General features: G+C 42.5%; 1 protein-coding gene across 1 annotated transcript; it reads left to right on the top strand.

The window, feature by feature from the left end:
• The first annotated feature begins 67 nt into the window (after positions 1–67).
• p3h3 (prolyl 3-hydroxylase 3) lies at positions 68–13259 on the top strand. Its single transcript, XM_063878286.1, has 16 exons — positions 68–526; positions 1076–1260; positions 1385–1543; positions 2731–2923; positions 3030–3161; positions 3806–3948; positions 5778–5867; positions 5944–5996; positions 6085–6164; positions 6247–6374; positions 6453–6548; positions 7283–7433; positions 7606–7723; positions 11347–11422; positions 11504–11644; positions 12773–13259. Exons 1-16 carry the CDS (start codon positions 229–231, stop codon positions 12941–12943), a joined length of 2214 nt encoding a protein of 737 aa, XP_063734356.1. The 5' UTR covers positions 68–228; the 3' UTR covers positions 12944–13259.
• The last annotated feature ends 222 nt before the right edge of the window (positions 13260–13481 follow it).

Below are 13481 nucleotides of genomic sequence, written 5' to 3'. Positions count from 1 at the left end.
CTTAAAGACGTGTTCTGGGTAAGATGACCTCAAAAAAAGTACAAAAGTTACATTTAGTTGTAATTAAACACAATAAATTAACAGCAGGGGACGTTAACGTTGTGTAGTTGTAGATACATGATGTGAAATTATACTTGAAAGCGCCTACTTTCCCACAAACGGGAGGAAACTTTCTCTCCAGTATTTCCATAGTCCCTCCTCTTCTCCTTCTCGGGGTTTCTTGAAACCATGGCGCTGCTGCAGTCTGATCATCTCACTGTATACGTGGCGTTTCATTTTGTATTAATAACATTACTTAGTTTCACCTCAGCAACCCCAGGTAGAGGCAGCGCTAATGTGTTGTCCCTGCTGCAGCCGTATGACTTCTTGTACTACACCGGGGTTCGGTCGTATTTCGGTGAGGAGTGGGTGAAGGCTGCGGCGCTGCTGGAGAAAGCCATCCTGACCAAGGAGTCCCTGTCCCGGGTCCGCAGGCAATGTCATGAGGACTGTGGGGAAGCAGGGAGAGAGGCATTCAATAGACTGGGTAAGGTACTCAATACGCTCAAATAATTCAAGATTGATGCAAATATATATTCATATGGCATGTGGGCTTAAATGCAACATTTTACATATTTATCGCTGTTAAATATGTGCACCTTTTCATTTTACTTCTTATTTCTATTGCATTTTGATTGATGATGATTCAAATGTAAACTGTTTGCACATTTTTTCATTAAATTATAATATTGTGTAAGTATTTACTTATGTTTTATTCTTTATTGCACATTTTTAGTTTAGTTTAACTTCTTATGTTTGTATAAATATTTCTTATTTTATCTTAAAATGGAGCATCTGCCAAAAAAAAAACAATTCACCCTGTGATAAAAACTAACCTCTTTATTCGACTGCTTCTCCTTTTAAAAGCTGACTTGAAAAGGTTGAAAGTGCATACACGTATAAACTCAAATTGTTGACGATGCAAACACTACTTTTATAATTTAGAAATTAGTATCTTTTGTATAATGGATGGACAATGTTGCATGGTACAGCATATTTCACTTGAAAGAATAACTAATGTTTGGTGTGTTGTTAGACTCTGAGAAGGGGAGTCTGCAGGATCTCTGGACCTTGGATTGGGTTCAGCAGAGAGCTGAATGTCTGCGGTTCTGTGTCGGACGCTCGGTCTCACCTGCAGCTCAACAACCCGTATCCACCGACATAGAGTATGAATTCGGATCTCGCAACCCTTACAACTTCCTGCAGGTCATTTACTACAAGGTATAGATCTATGACATAATAATACCAGTTCATTTCTCATGAAACAGCTCAATGATACATGCATACAGCTCAGAGTCTTAGCTGTGATTCTCTAACATAATTCTCTCCTCATTCTGCACATCAGCTGGAAAAGTTGCAGAAGGCGGCGTCTGCAGCTCATACCTACTTTGTGGCCAATCCCAGTCACTTGGAGATGAGGAACAACATAGAGAAGTACAGAAGGATGGAGGGAGTGACAGAGGAGGCCTTCCAGGACAGAGAGCTGGAGAATGAGAAACACTGGGTGAGGAAGCAGGGATAACATTTGTTGACTAATACAGAGTAGCTCAGTAGGTTTTTGTACAACTGCAACGTTTGTATTTCCATAAACGTAATTGAATATCCATGCACTCCACTGTTTGTCTTGTACATTTACAAATACATGCACTTAATATGGCAAAGGTAGAGCTCCCAATTGATTCCAATTGTTATCTCCCTTGTTTATGACTTAAGAATGGGTTAACAAAAGTTTGCCAGGATATTTTTTATAAGAAACTATTTTTTTCATCTGTAAAAAACGTATTACATTTTCTCTAATTCATTTTTGTTGGGTGTTGTTGCAATCCTCATTTTGGCCACAAGAGGCTGTACTTCACCACTAGCCAATGTTCACAAAGGACTACAAGCATTGAAATGACAGAGTAACTCACGAGGGAAATCATGAATGTTTGTCCTATTTAGCACCAAGGGTAGTGGTCCACTGCAGCCTCTTTAGGGCAAAACAAGTATCACCACAACATCAAAAACAAAATATTCACCAGCTTTATTTTTCTCCACCTGTTTACAGATGGAAATAATAAACATAGAAAAATTACCTTGCAAAACCTTTATCGTGTTTCTCATGTAAATATTTATTCAAGACTCTTAAAGACATTATCCGGGGAAACCCTCAATCCTTTTTAAGGCATAAACATCAGAAAGAAAAGTGTTTATATCCAATGAAGAAATGGATAATGAAAACATTCACTTGCCTCTCAGGGCTTTCATACAAAAGGATAGACAGAGAATAGTGTGTAATATATTACCATAAAGAGTTCATCATAGAATTATGTTTATTTACATCATTTTATTTGGATAAACAGCGCCAATCTATCCACATCAATTGGAGAAATAGTGCAGTCTCTCTGCTGTTGAGAAATATATTGGAGATGTGGGAAGACAGCCATGGCCCGAGGGACTGAATTCCTCTCCCTCACCTTCACTCTCTCTTATATAACCATCTTAACAAACCCTGGATGTATTTATTCTGCCTGAGCAACTAATTTTTTGTTTAGACACACTTGTTATTACACGAATAGACTTGTTTGAAATGGGCTTGAATTATCCGTGTTATAGCATGCCTCACAATGTTTCCACTCTGAACAGATCTGAATAAAAGCAGCATCTTCTTACACCTTCATTTGTTCTCCCTTTTCTTGTCTTAAAACGCAGGTCCTGTATGATTCTGCAGTTCAGTACGAGGCCTCCTCTGACTGGCTTAAAGCTACAGAGAAATGGAAAGATTGTGTGAATGAAACGCTGCGGCAGACAGACGAGTGCAGGCTGCAGTGTGAGATGGCCTCCCAACGGCTGCCAGAGGACCGGGGAGTGGACAGTAGTAAGAGCGCATATGAGAAGGCTGCAGGTAAACAACAACAACAACAACAACAAAAGAACCCTAGATTTAGGTTTTACCTTTCTGCATGAACAGAGAGGAATTCATTGCTGTCATTTGTTTCTTTTCCTTCTAGATCTTTCCCTCTCTCTGCTCTCATGCCGGCAGTCCTGTGTGACTCAGGTAGCAACGAGACCCGGGAGGATTTCATCTCAGGAGGACTTCCTGCCCACACAGCTGGAGAATCTGCACATCGCACAGTTTAAAGGTCAGGGTCTGGGGGTCAAGCTGACTATCATTTAATGTTCTAATGCTGTGTGTTTGCTACTCCCTCAACAAAAACACACCTGTTTGCTATCCTGGCTCCAAAATGTTTAAAGGAGCTCCCAATAGATGTCAGGACAGCAGAAAGTCTACACATCTAATGTCACGGCCTGAAAAACAATCTGCTTTCTTTGCACCTTGACCGAAATATAACATAAACATCTGTCTTCTGTAGATAGCACTTAAAAGCTTTCGCTTATTCGAAGCCATTGGCTTATTGAAAATGTACCTGCAGATAATTTGCTTTTTTTTTGTTTGTTTCATCATGGTTAAATGCACTTATTGTAATTTGCTTTGGAGAAAAGCAACAGCTAAATCAAATTCAATGTAAGGTAATGTAATTTACATCCAAAAAGCATTACTGGCAAAGAATGCAAACACATTGATGTCCATTGAATCTGGTCTTGTTGTTAGCTTGTAAATATGCAGGAATATACATAGCTAACAAGGTTTTTAATACCATGAACAAATGAATGCTGTTTTCATGTATGTTTAAAATACTACACAGGGAAGTTTGCATCACACCACAATCATTCTCAAGCCTTTAGGCACCACTCCTTCTAATTTTGCATCTCTGCTTCCCTGCAGCTGGTGATGTCAGTGGAGCCGTGCAGACGCTGCGCTCTCTGCTCCTCTTCTACCCCTCGGACCAGGACTTCTTAGACAACCTGCAGCTCTACTCTGAGACACTAGGAGGAGACACAGAGTCACAGGGCACTGAGCCTGCTCAGGTACAGTGGTATGCAAAAGTTTGGGCACCCCTCTGAGATTTCATGACAATTTGCTTTTCCTTTATAATAGAAGATCACAGCAACAACATTTGTTTTCCTACAAAGATGTAGACGTTTTAGTGTTTTCCAGACCAAAATTCTTAGGGTAGCATTACATAGTTTTATTATAATAAAATAAAATGCAAAAAATGGGATGTGCAAAAGTTTGGGCACCCTTATAAATAGCATTCATTTCAACACCTGTACGGATTTATAGCTGACAGGTTGCTGCACAAAATTGCTTTGATTAGCTCATTAGACCTTCAATTACAAAGACAGGTGGAACCAATCATGAAAAAGGCTATTTAACATAGGTAATAGCTGGCTGTGCCTGGCCTAGGTTCTTTCTTAGGGAGTGGCAAGATGGGGACCTCAAAACAACTCTCCACTGACCTGAAAGCTAAGATAATCCAACATTATAAATTAGGAGAAGGGTACAAAAAATTATCTGACAGGTTTAAACTGTCTGTCTCCACAGTCAGAAACGTAGTTGTGAAATGGAAGGCCACAGGAACAGTCCGTGTGAAGGAAAGATGTGGTAGGCCGACAAAAATAGGGGAAAGGCACAGGCGAAGGATGGTGAAAATGGTCACAGAGAAGCCACAGACCACCTCCAGAGAACTACAACAACATCTGGCTGCTGATGGTGTAGTTGTTCACCGTTCCACAATCCAGCGTACTTTGCACCAGGAAGAGCTCATTGGAAGGGTGATGTGCAAAAAGCCTTTCCTGAGTGTTAATCACAAGAAGAGTCGCATGAGGTATGCAAAAGCACATCTGGACAAGCCAGAAGCATTTTGGAACAAAATACTGTGGTCAGATGAGACCAAGATTGAGTTATTTGGTCATAACATGAACAGGTATGCATGGCGAAAAAAACACACTGCATTCAATGAAAAGAACTTGTTGCCCACTGTAAAATTTGGTGGAGGATCTATCATGTTATGGGGCTGTGTGGCTAGCACAGGTACTGGAAAACTTGTTAAAGTTGAGGGCCACATGAATTCCTTACAGTACCAGGAGATTCTTGACAAGAATGTTCTAGAGTCAGTCACAAAGTTGAAGCTACGCCGGGGTTGGATTTTTCAGCAGGACAATGATCCTAAGCACCGATCAAAATCCACCAAGGAATTCATGCAGAAGCACAGGTACAATGTTCTGGAATGGCCATCCCAGTCCCCAGACCTTAACATCATTGAAAATGTATGGATTTATTTGAAGAAGGCTGTCCATGCACGGAGGCCAAGAAACCTGACTGAACTGGAGACGTTTTGTGTGGAAGAATGGGCCAAAATACCACCTGCCAGGCTTAAGGGACTTGTCTGTGGCTACAGGAGGCGTCTACAGGCCGTTATTGCAGCAAAAGGAGGCAATACTAAATATTAATGGAATTATTTCTTAGGGGTGCCCAAATTTATGCACATGCCTATTTTTGTTTGAATGCACATAAACATGTTTCTGTTTGACCAATAAAAGTTATTTCACTACTGAGATGTTTCTGTTACCATAAGGTATAACATATGTTAAAATGAAGTTGCTGCTTCAAAAGCTCAGCAAGTGACAAACTGATGCAGTGGTTTTCCTAAGGGGTGCCCAAACTTTTGCATACCACTGTATATCAGATTACATTAAATCCATCTCTATGGTGGCAGTAATTCAAGTTTATATCATGTTTCTACTGGAAAAAATAAGAGAGGAATCACTGTTTAGTCATTTAAGACACAAAGATGTTCGATATATTTTTCATTTGCTTACTTTTGTTCATTCTGCCTCCATGTTTTGTCCCACAGGAGATTGTCAGATATATTAACCGTGCTTTAGATGAGAAGAAGCTTCTGTATTTCGGCATGGAGAACCTTGACTTCAGTTTCATAGACCCAGTAAGTACTGAGACAAATGATCACCATTTAAATCCGCAAAAACCACCCACAGATTTAATGAGTGCTTTCTGTTCAGGATCTTTGGACTCCGGAAGATGTGGTGCCTGAATCACTGAGGGATAATTGGAGGTAGGAAGGAAAGAAATACATCCTGTTGGTTGGAAGAGCTTTTGTAGAAGTGCATGTGACTTAAACTTAGTGTCGTTTTTATTTTCAGAGCCGTAAAAGAGAAAATAAATGTGAAAATTGGAGAGGGAGAGAAGAAGGAGGAAGTGGATGACAGTGGATTTTATGCGGGTGAGACAATCAGTCCTTGTTTTAATCCAGTTAAGCAATGAACGTTTCCTCTCTCATTGTTTCTTACCTGTGTTCCCTCCAGGTGGTCCGGTTCCTCAGGTGGGTGTGACCATCACCATGGACGACACGGTTTTAAACGGGACGAATCGTGTAGTTCTGGACGGCGTCATGACTGAGAAGGAGTGTGAAAGGATACTGCAGCTAGCAACAGTAAGGTCCACGTGGTTAAAGAGTCTTCTCAGGTAGAAACGGGAACACTCACCTGTCGTTTCTTCTCGTCTCTGATAGTCTGCGGCATCTATCGGAGATGGTTACCGGGGGCGGCGATCTCCGCACACGCCTCATGAGACGTTCGAGGGCCTGACCGTCCTCAGGGCTGTGAAGGTGGGAGAACAGGAGGCGTGTTTTTATTGCGTTAGACGTTATACTTTATATAAATACACCACCATACAGCACATCCTACAAAATGCACAGACAAATAATTGAATCAGACTTAATGATAATTGTAATTGACAGATATTAATATACAGATAATAAAACCCACTGGCCTTTTTTTAAAGCCTCCCCTTATATAATGATAAAACTCACAATGGTATAGAGAAATTATATTAATTAAACAGTGATGGCAAACTAATAGAACAACACAAATTTACAGGTATGGTGTTTTCTTGGTATTAAACAATAATAGTAAAGAAAATAATTGAGTTAAGAAGGAAAATTGTAAAAAGTCTACAAAATTAAACCTAAATACATAAAAAACAAGTCTGTTTAATAATCATATAAAAGAAAGTCAAATATTGTTTCCAGTCAACTATTATGTATTCGTCAGTTTAGGGTAAAAAGTCCTCAGAAGCCGTATCATATTGTGTCAGATCATTAATTTTATGAGACAACTCAGAAAAGTGCTGACCCTTCAGAGGTCAATTATTATTCAGCTAAATAAACTATAAAAAGTGACCAAACCTTCAAAAGCATCAAGTGTTTTAGAGCAAACCTGAATAACCTGTACTCAAAATGAACTAACTAAAGCTGGATAAATGAAAGAACGAAGCATCATTATATATTAGTGAACATCATGTACAAAGCTGGTGTTTTTTAAAGATTATCTTCCCTCCCAGTTGGCTCAGGATGATATGGTGAACCAAACAGACGCCCGGCTGTTATACGAGCTGGGGGAGAGAGCGAAGGTCCTGCTGCACTCGTACTTCAGGAGCCCCTCTACTCTCTACACATCTTTCACTCACCTGGTCTGCCGCAGTGCTATCGCAGGTAACACCAACATTATTTACAACTCACCTCTCTCTCATCAGTACTAGCGGATGGAAATGTGATTGGGTTTTCAATTTAGCAAAAAGACAACTACACGGTTTCTCAGAATTTGGTAGGGTTATGTGTTTTCCGGAAGTAACATCGTTTTTTTTCTGATGTTTTCTGTCCTCAGGTGATCAAGAGGGCAGGCTGGACCTGTCTCATCCGGTCCATGTCGATAACTGTCTCCTTGAGCCGGAGACCAATCAGTGCTGGAGAGAACCGCCAGCATTCATACACAGAGACCTCAGGTGCACAGATTTTTTTCCACCCAAAAAAAGACCATTTGTATACCAAACTCTATCTTTGTTATCTTGAATTCATAAAGAGAAAAACAACTCTCTTACAACCTGTGCAGTATCATCCACGTCCCACTTATCCAGTCGTGTGCTCGCTACTTCCCAAACACATTTTCACAAAGAGCTTAATGTTTAAAACACAGTAATTGCACGAAGGAAAAGCACGCCTCCACAAGCGGAAGAGTTTATGCAGGAGTGTTTTGAATGTTATGGTTTTAGTGGAAATGCATTTGGCGAAGCAGAGAGCACAAGACTGGATAAATGGGACATGTGTGAATGGTGTTTGTAAACTAAGCTTCCACGCACTTCAACTAATTGAGAAATGTTTCTGTTTTTGAAAGAAACACAAGGTGAGTAATTCATGTCTGACAAAGGGTCAATTTAGGCAACACAGCAAAGCAGCCAAAGAGAGAAAAGAGCCCCCAAAATGTTTTCACATTAAAATATTGAGAGTTTATATAATTGACAGCCTAACTAAGCCCTTAAAGGTTCTTAAAGAGGACAGACTATGATCATTTCCAGGTTCATATTTTCTGTCTCTCCTGGGACATGTCTCCATGCTTTAATGTTCATAAAGCTCTTTATGTTTCTCATACTGCCTGTGCTGCAGCACCTCTTTTCACCCTCTGTCTGAAACCAGAGCCCAGTCTGCTCTGATTGGTTAGCTGGCCGGCTCTGTTGTGATTGGTCAACCGCTTAGAGATGTCCAGACCCTTAGGCTGTCACGTACAATGTGTTGGAGCGCTAGTTAATAGAAGTGCGAGTGTTACATAGTGACGTCACCATCTTACAGAAGTAAACAAAGAAGTCCAATGGAGGCGTTTCTGTCAGGTTCAAGGTTCAAGGTTCAAGGTTCAAGGCTTTATTGGTCATATGCACAGCAGATACAGCGTATATGTTGGCAATGAAAATCTTATGTCGCGTGCTCCTCCAACAACTCAACATACATGGTGCAAATAAGATAAATAAAATAGTGCAAAAAGAGAGAAGAATATTTACAGTAACAACAATAAAGATTTGAGGATGTGAAATATATACATATGTGGAATACATTGAAAGTATTTAAACACTTTACACTGTTGAATGCGGAGGTATGGACAGATGCATATATTATGTATAACAGATGTATATGGCAGATATGTATAATATATAGATATGTGTACTATAAACAGATATGTATGGCAGATGTGTATAATATATATATATATATGTATGTGTGTACTATAAAAAGATGTGAGTAGACATTCACAGAGCTCAGGAGTTCAGTAGTCTTATAGCCTGTGGTATAAAACTGTCTCTGAGTCTGGTGGTCTTGGTCCGGATGCTGCGGTACCGTCTGCCAGACGGCAGCAGACAGAACAGATTGTTGCTGGGGTGATGGGGGTCCTTTAATATCCTACCGGCCTTCTTCCTACACCGCTGGGTGTAGAGGTCCTCCATGGATGGCAACTCCGTCCTGGTGATGTGCTGAGCAGTTTTCACCACCCTCTGTAGAGTCTTACGGTTGAGGGCGGTGCAACTGCCATACCAGGCGGTGATGCAGCCAGTCAGGATACTCTCGATGGTGCACCTGTAGAAGTTGCAGAGTATCCTGGAGTCCATGTTGAACTTCCGCAGCCTGCGGAGGAAGAAGAGCCGCTGTCGAGCCGTCTTGGATATGACCCTGGTGTGATGTGTCCATGTCAGGTCCTCACTGATGTTTACCCCGAGGAACCTGAAGCTGCTGACTCTCTCCACAGGATTCCCGTCGATGGTGATGGGTGTGTGTGCCTCTCTCTGCCTCTTCCTGTAGTCCACAATCAGCTCCTTTGTTTTGCTGACGTTGAGATGGAGGTTGTTGTCCTGGCACCAAGATGTCAGGGCTCTGACCTCCTCTCTGTACGCCGTCTCGTCGCCGTCTGTGATCAGGCCGATGACGGTCGTGTCGTCAGCAAACTTGATGATGGTGTTGGAGCTGTGTGTGGCCACGCAGTCGTGCGTGAACAGGGAGTAGAGGAGAGGGCTGAGCACACAACCCTGAGGGGCTCCGGTGTTGAGGGTCAAGGTGGAGGATGTGATGTTCCCCATCCGCACTGCCTGGGATCTGCCCGTCAGGAAGCTCATGATCCAGTCACAGAGGGCGCTGTTGAGCCCAAGGTCCCTGAGCTTAATGATGAGCTTGGAGGGCACAATGGTGTTGAATGCTGAACTGTAGTCAATGAACAGCATTCTCACATAAGTGTTCCTCTGGTCCAGGTGGGAGAGGGCAGTGTGGAGGGTGAGGGAGATGGCATCATCCGTGGACCTGTTTGCTCTGTAGGCAAACTGCAGGGGGTCCAGTGAGTCAGGGAGGGAGGAGGTGATAAAAGTTTTGACTAACCGCTCAAAGCACTTCATGATGATGGAGGTGAGTGCAACTGGGCGGTAGTCATTGAGGCAGATGGGTTTTGTCTTTTTGGGGACAGGGACAATGATGGACTCTTTAAAGCATGTGGGGACTACAGACTGGAGCAGTGACCTATTGAAAATGTCTGTGAACACATCTGCCAGCTGAACTGCACACACCTTGAGAGCACGGCCAGGGATGCCATCAGGTCCAGGAGCCCTGTGTGTGTTGATCCTTTTCAGAGATCTACACACATCTGCACTGGTTAAAACCAGTGAGCAGGGATCCTGGGCCTTTGGTGCCTCCACAGCCGGGGGCTTCTCAAAGCGTGCATAAAATGTGTTCAGTTCATCTGGGAGAGATGCAGACACTTCCTCAGCACCACTCGTTGTCCTTTTGTAGTCTGTTATTGTTTTTAGTCCAGACCACATATTTCTGGCGTTGGAGCCCTTGTAGTTCGACTCCACCTTGTCCCTGTATTGTCTTTTCGCACTGCTAATAGCTCTCCGGAGTGCATACCTGGAATTCCTGTACTCATCCAAATCACCGCCGCTGTGCGCGATGGCCCGTGCTTTAAGTTTAGCTCGGACCTCGCCGTTTATCCAGGGCTTCTCATTTGGGAATGTTCGTACAGTAATCCGCGGCACGACGTCATCGATGCATTTGCCGATGTAGCAAATCACCGCGTCAGTGTGTGTGTTTATATCGTCCTCCTCAAACACACACCACTCCGTGATGCCAAAGCAGTGGCGGAGAGCAGAGTCAGACTGCTCGGACCAACGCTGCACTGTCCTTGTCACAGGTCGGTCCCTCTTCAGTCTCTGCCGGTAAACGGGGAGCAGAAGAAGAGATATGTGGTCTGACTTGCCGAAGGGGGGGCGGGGGAGGGCTTTATATCCATGCCGGAAAGGAGTGTAAACATGGTCCAGTGTATTTCCACCGCGCGTGGGGCAGCTGACGTGCTGATAGTATTTCGGCAGGACTTTCTTCATGTTGGCTCTGTTAAAATCCCCGGCCACAATAAATGCGGCCTCTGGCCGAGAAGTCTCTGTCCTGTCAGGGAGTTTGTCGGAGAGAAAGTTCCTCTGGAGGGTATTCTGCAGACCCTTAACATGCACAAAAACCTATATAACACACTACAGGAAAAGGAAAAAGCATACTAGGGGCCTTTACTCTTATGAACAGTGCTTTAATCCTGTTCCTCTCACAGTGCCCTTCTCTACCTGAATGACAACTTCGATGGAGGGGACTTGTTTTTCACTAACAGGGATGCAAAGACAGTAACAGTAAGTCACTTTTCTCCTTTAAATCCCAGCTTCTGTCTGAGTTCTCCTCCCTTAAACCTTTTCCCTGCTCTTTGTCTGCAGGCTCGAGTGAAGCCCAGCTGTGGGCGACTGGTGGGCTTCTCCTCGGGTCCCGTAAATCCTCACGGTGTTTCTGCAGTGACCAGTGGCCGGCGGTGTGCGCTGGCGCTCTGGTTCACGAGAGAGAAGCTGTACAGAGACATGGTGAGCATGATGACGACACGCAGCAGAGAGCTCCTCCTCAGGTCCGACCTTTCGCCTGCAGCCGTGCGGTGGTTAATGTCGTGACACCGGTGTTGAATAACAACAGCCAGCTGGAGTGCGATGCAAATCTGGTGGCTTGTTCTCTTGTTTCGGCGATCCTTTTGTCATACCACAGGGTTCTTCAGGTTTATCATGTGTTTGTACACGCAGCAAGAATTACACTTTTTGTTTAGAAGTTAAGCCAGAAATGTATCTTGAAATAGTTACAGTAGCTTACCCAGTCCAATGGTGGATAACATGTAGCATCATGCATGTCTCACTCATATTAAAAAGGACCCAAAACACATGCTTAATAAAACCATGCTTGGTTTAGTATGATCGGTAGCTAACGGTGGCTAATGTTAGCTGAAGATATATAGATTTCGGTTTGTAAATGGCATTACTGAGTAAGTTTGCTGACTTAATTGGTCTTTTGTACTTGTTTTACTCTGACCCTACTTTTTTATATTTACCATTATCCTACAGTGGTCATTGGTAAGTGTTAAAGTGAGGCTACAGATTCATTTTTATAGACAATATTCATCTAGAAATTACACAGATATAAACTGAATTGCTCTCAAAGGAATGAATCAAATCAGTCACATCTATATTTTTGTCTGATTGACAGTTTTTTAATTTCTTAAACAAATTACAAAATTAAACAAGCATCATAAATGAACATTCTCTATTGGCCATGGTTGTCAAGATACATACTTTGATCATATGCAAAGGACATAGATATTTAAAACAAGACAAAAGTCAACAGGAAAGCACTTCAAAACAAAGAGGTACAAAACTCTTACCTATTGCTGTCCATCAAACAAGAAGGTGATTTCCCACAGAGCCCTCAAAGTGTAAAATATTTGCCCCTTTTTCAATCACATACCAATCACATGTTTTCATTGCTGCCAATTTAGCAGACTGTCTTTGGACTGATGGCATCTTTTCTATCCTCTGAGAAGAATCTGTCTATCATAGTGTGGATTTTGCACTGAACCTCTTCCAAAATGTGTTGGTTGTACTTGCTTTTATTGCCCTTTTGGCCACTGGAAATCAATATTTGTTATGCTTTTCTTTCCTCTCACTCAGGAGCGAGAGGAGGCCGAGGCCATGTGGGCTGCTGGTGGACAGAGCGGGGTGAAAAAGGACAAGGAGGAGGCGGAGGGCGGCGCCCCCCCCGCCAGGAACGCTCGCAGCCAGGCATCGCAGGAGAGGAGCCGAGGGAGAGGCAGGGTGACGGGGGCGAGAGACGAGCTGTGAGAGGCACAACAAACCCACAGACTGAACCACAAAAACTGAAACACATTTTAATTCCACTTATAGACCAGCCCACCATCCCATCACACCATCCATCGTCACGTGATGTTTTAAGTCACTCTCTTTATCCTGCTGCCTTTTTGATGTAAAGCTGCTTGCTGGTCTGCTGTATTTCTACTGTGTGTTGAAGGTTTGAGAGGGAATCACAGTCCTTTCCTCCCTCTAATGTCAACCTGTACTTTGGTTTTAGCAGCTTTACTCACCGATATCGCTCCCTTTTTAAGATGAAGAGAATAAAAGAAGAAGAAATATGACTCTACACTGATGTAACATTACTGTACAACATATAACTAACATATAAATATAAATGGGAAATCAAAAACCTTAACTTGGTTTGAGCTAATAGAAAATACAGTTTTAGTGCACTTTAAAACTGTATTCATCAGCAGACATGTCCTTGTTTCTGATATACAACCATAATGTGTGAAAATATAAAATAAATAGACAGTTTTAGTGTAACTGCTGACTTGAAAATACTCAA

Source organism: Eleginops maclovinus, chromosome 3 (genome assembly GCF_036324505.1).
Source record: "Eleginops maclovinus isolate JMC-PN-2008 ecotype Puerto Natales chromosome 3, JC_Emac_rtc_rv5, whole genome shotgun sequence".
Lineage (NCBI taxonomy): Eukaryota > Metazoa > Chordata > Actinopteri > Perciformes > Eleginopidae > Eleginops > Eleginops maclovinus.
Note: the sequence above shows the minus strand (reverse complement) of the source record. Positions and strands in the feature narration are given on the sequence as shown.

Excerpts from the sequence above, each read along its gene's own strand:
- p3h3 (XM_063878286.1), top strand. The coding sequence starts at position 229 with ATGGCGCTGCTGCAGTCTGATCATCTCACTGTATACGTGGCGTTTCAT. Across the intron at positions 6,549-7,282 it reads CCGTCCTCAGGGCTGTGAAG|TTGGCTCAGGATGATATGGT; the intron begins GTGGGAGAACAG and ends CTTCCCTCCCAG. Across the intron at positions 11,423-11,503 it reads GGGATGCAAAGACAGTAACA|GCTCGAGTGAAGCCCAGCTG; the intron begins GTAAGTCACTTT and ends CTTTGTCTGCAG.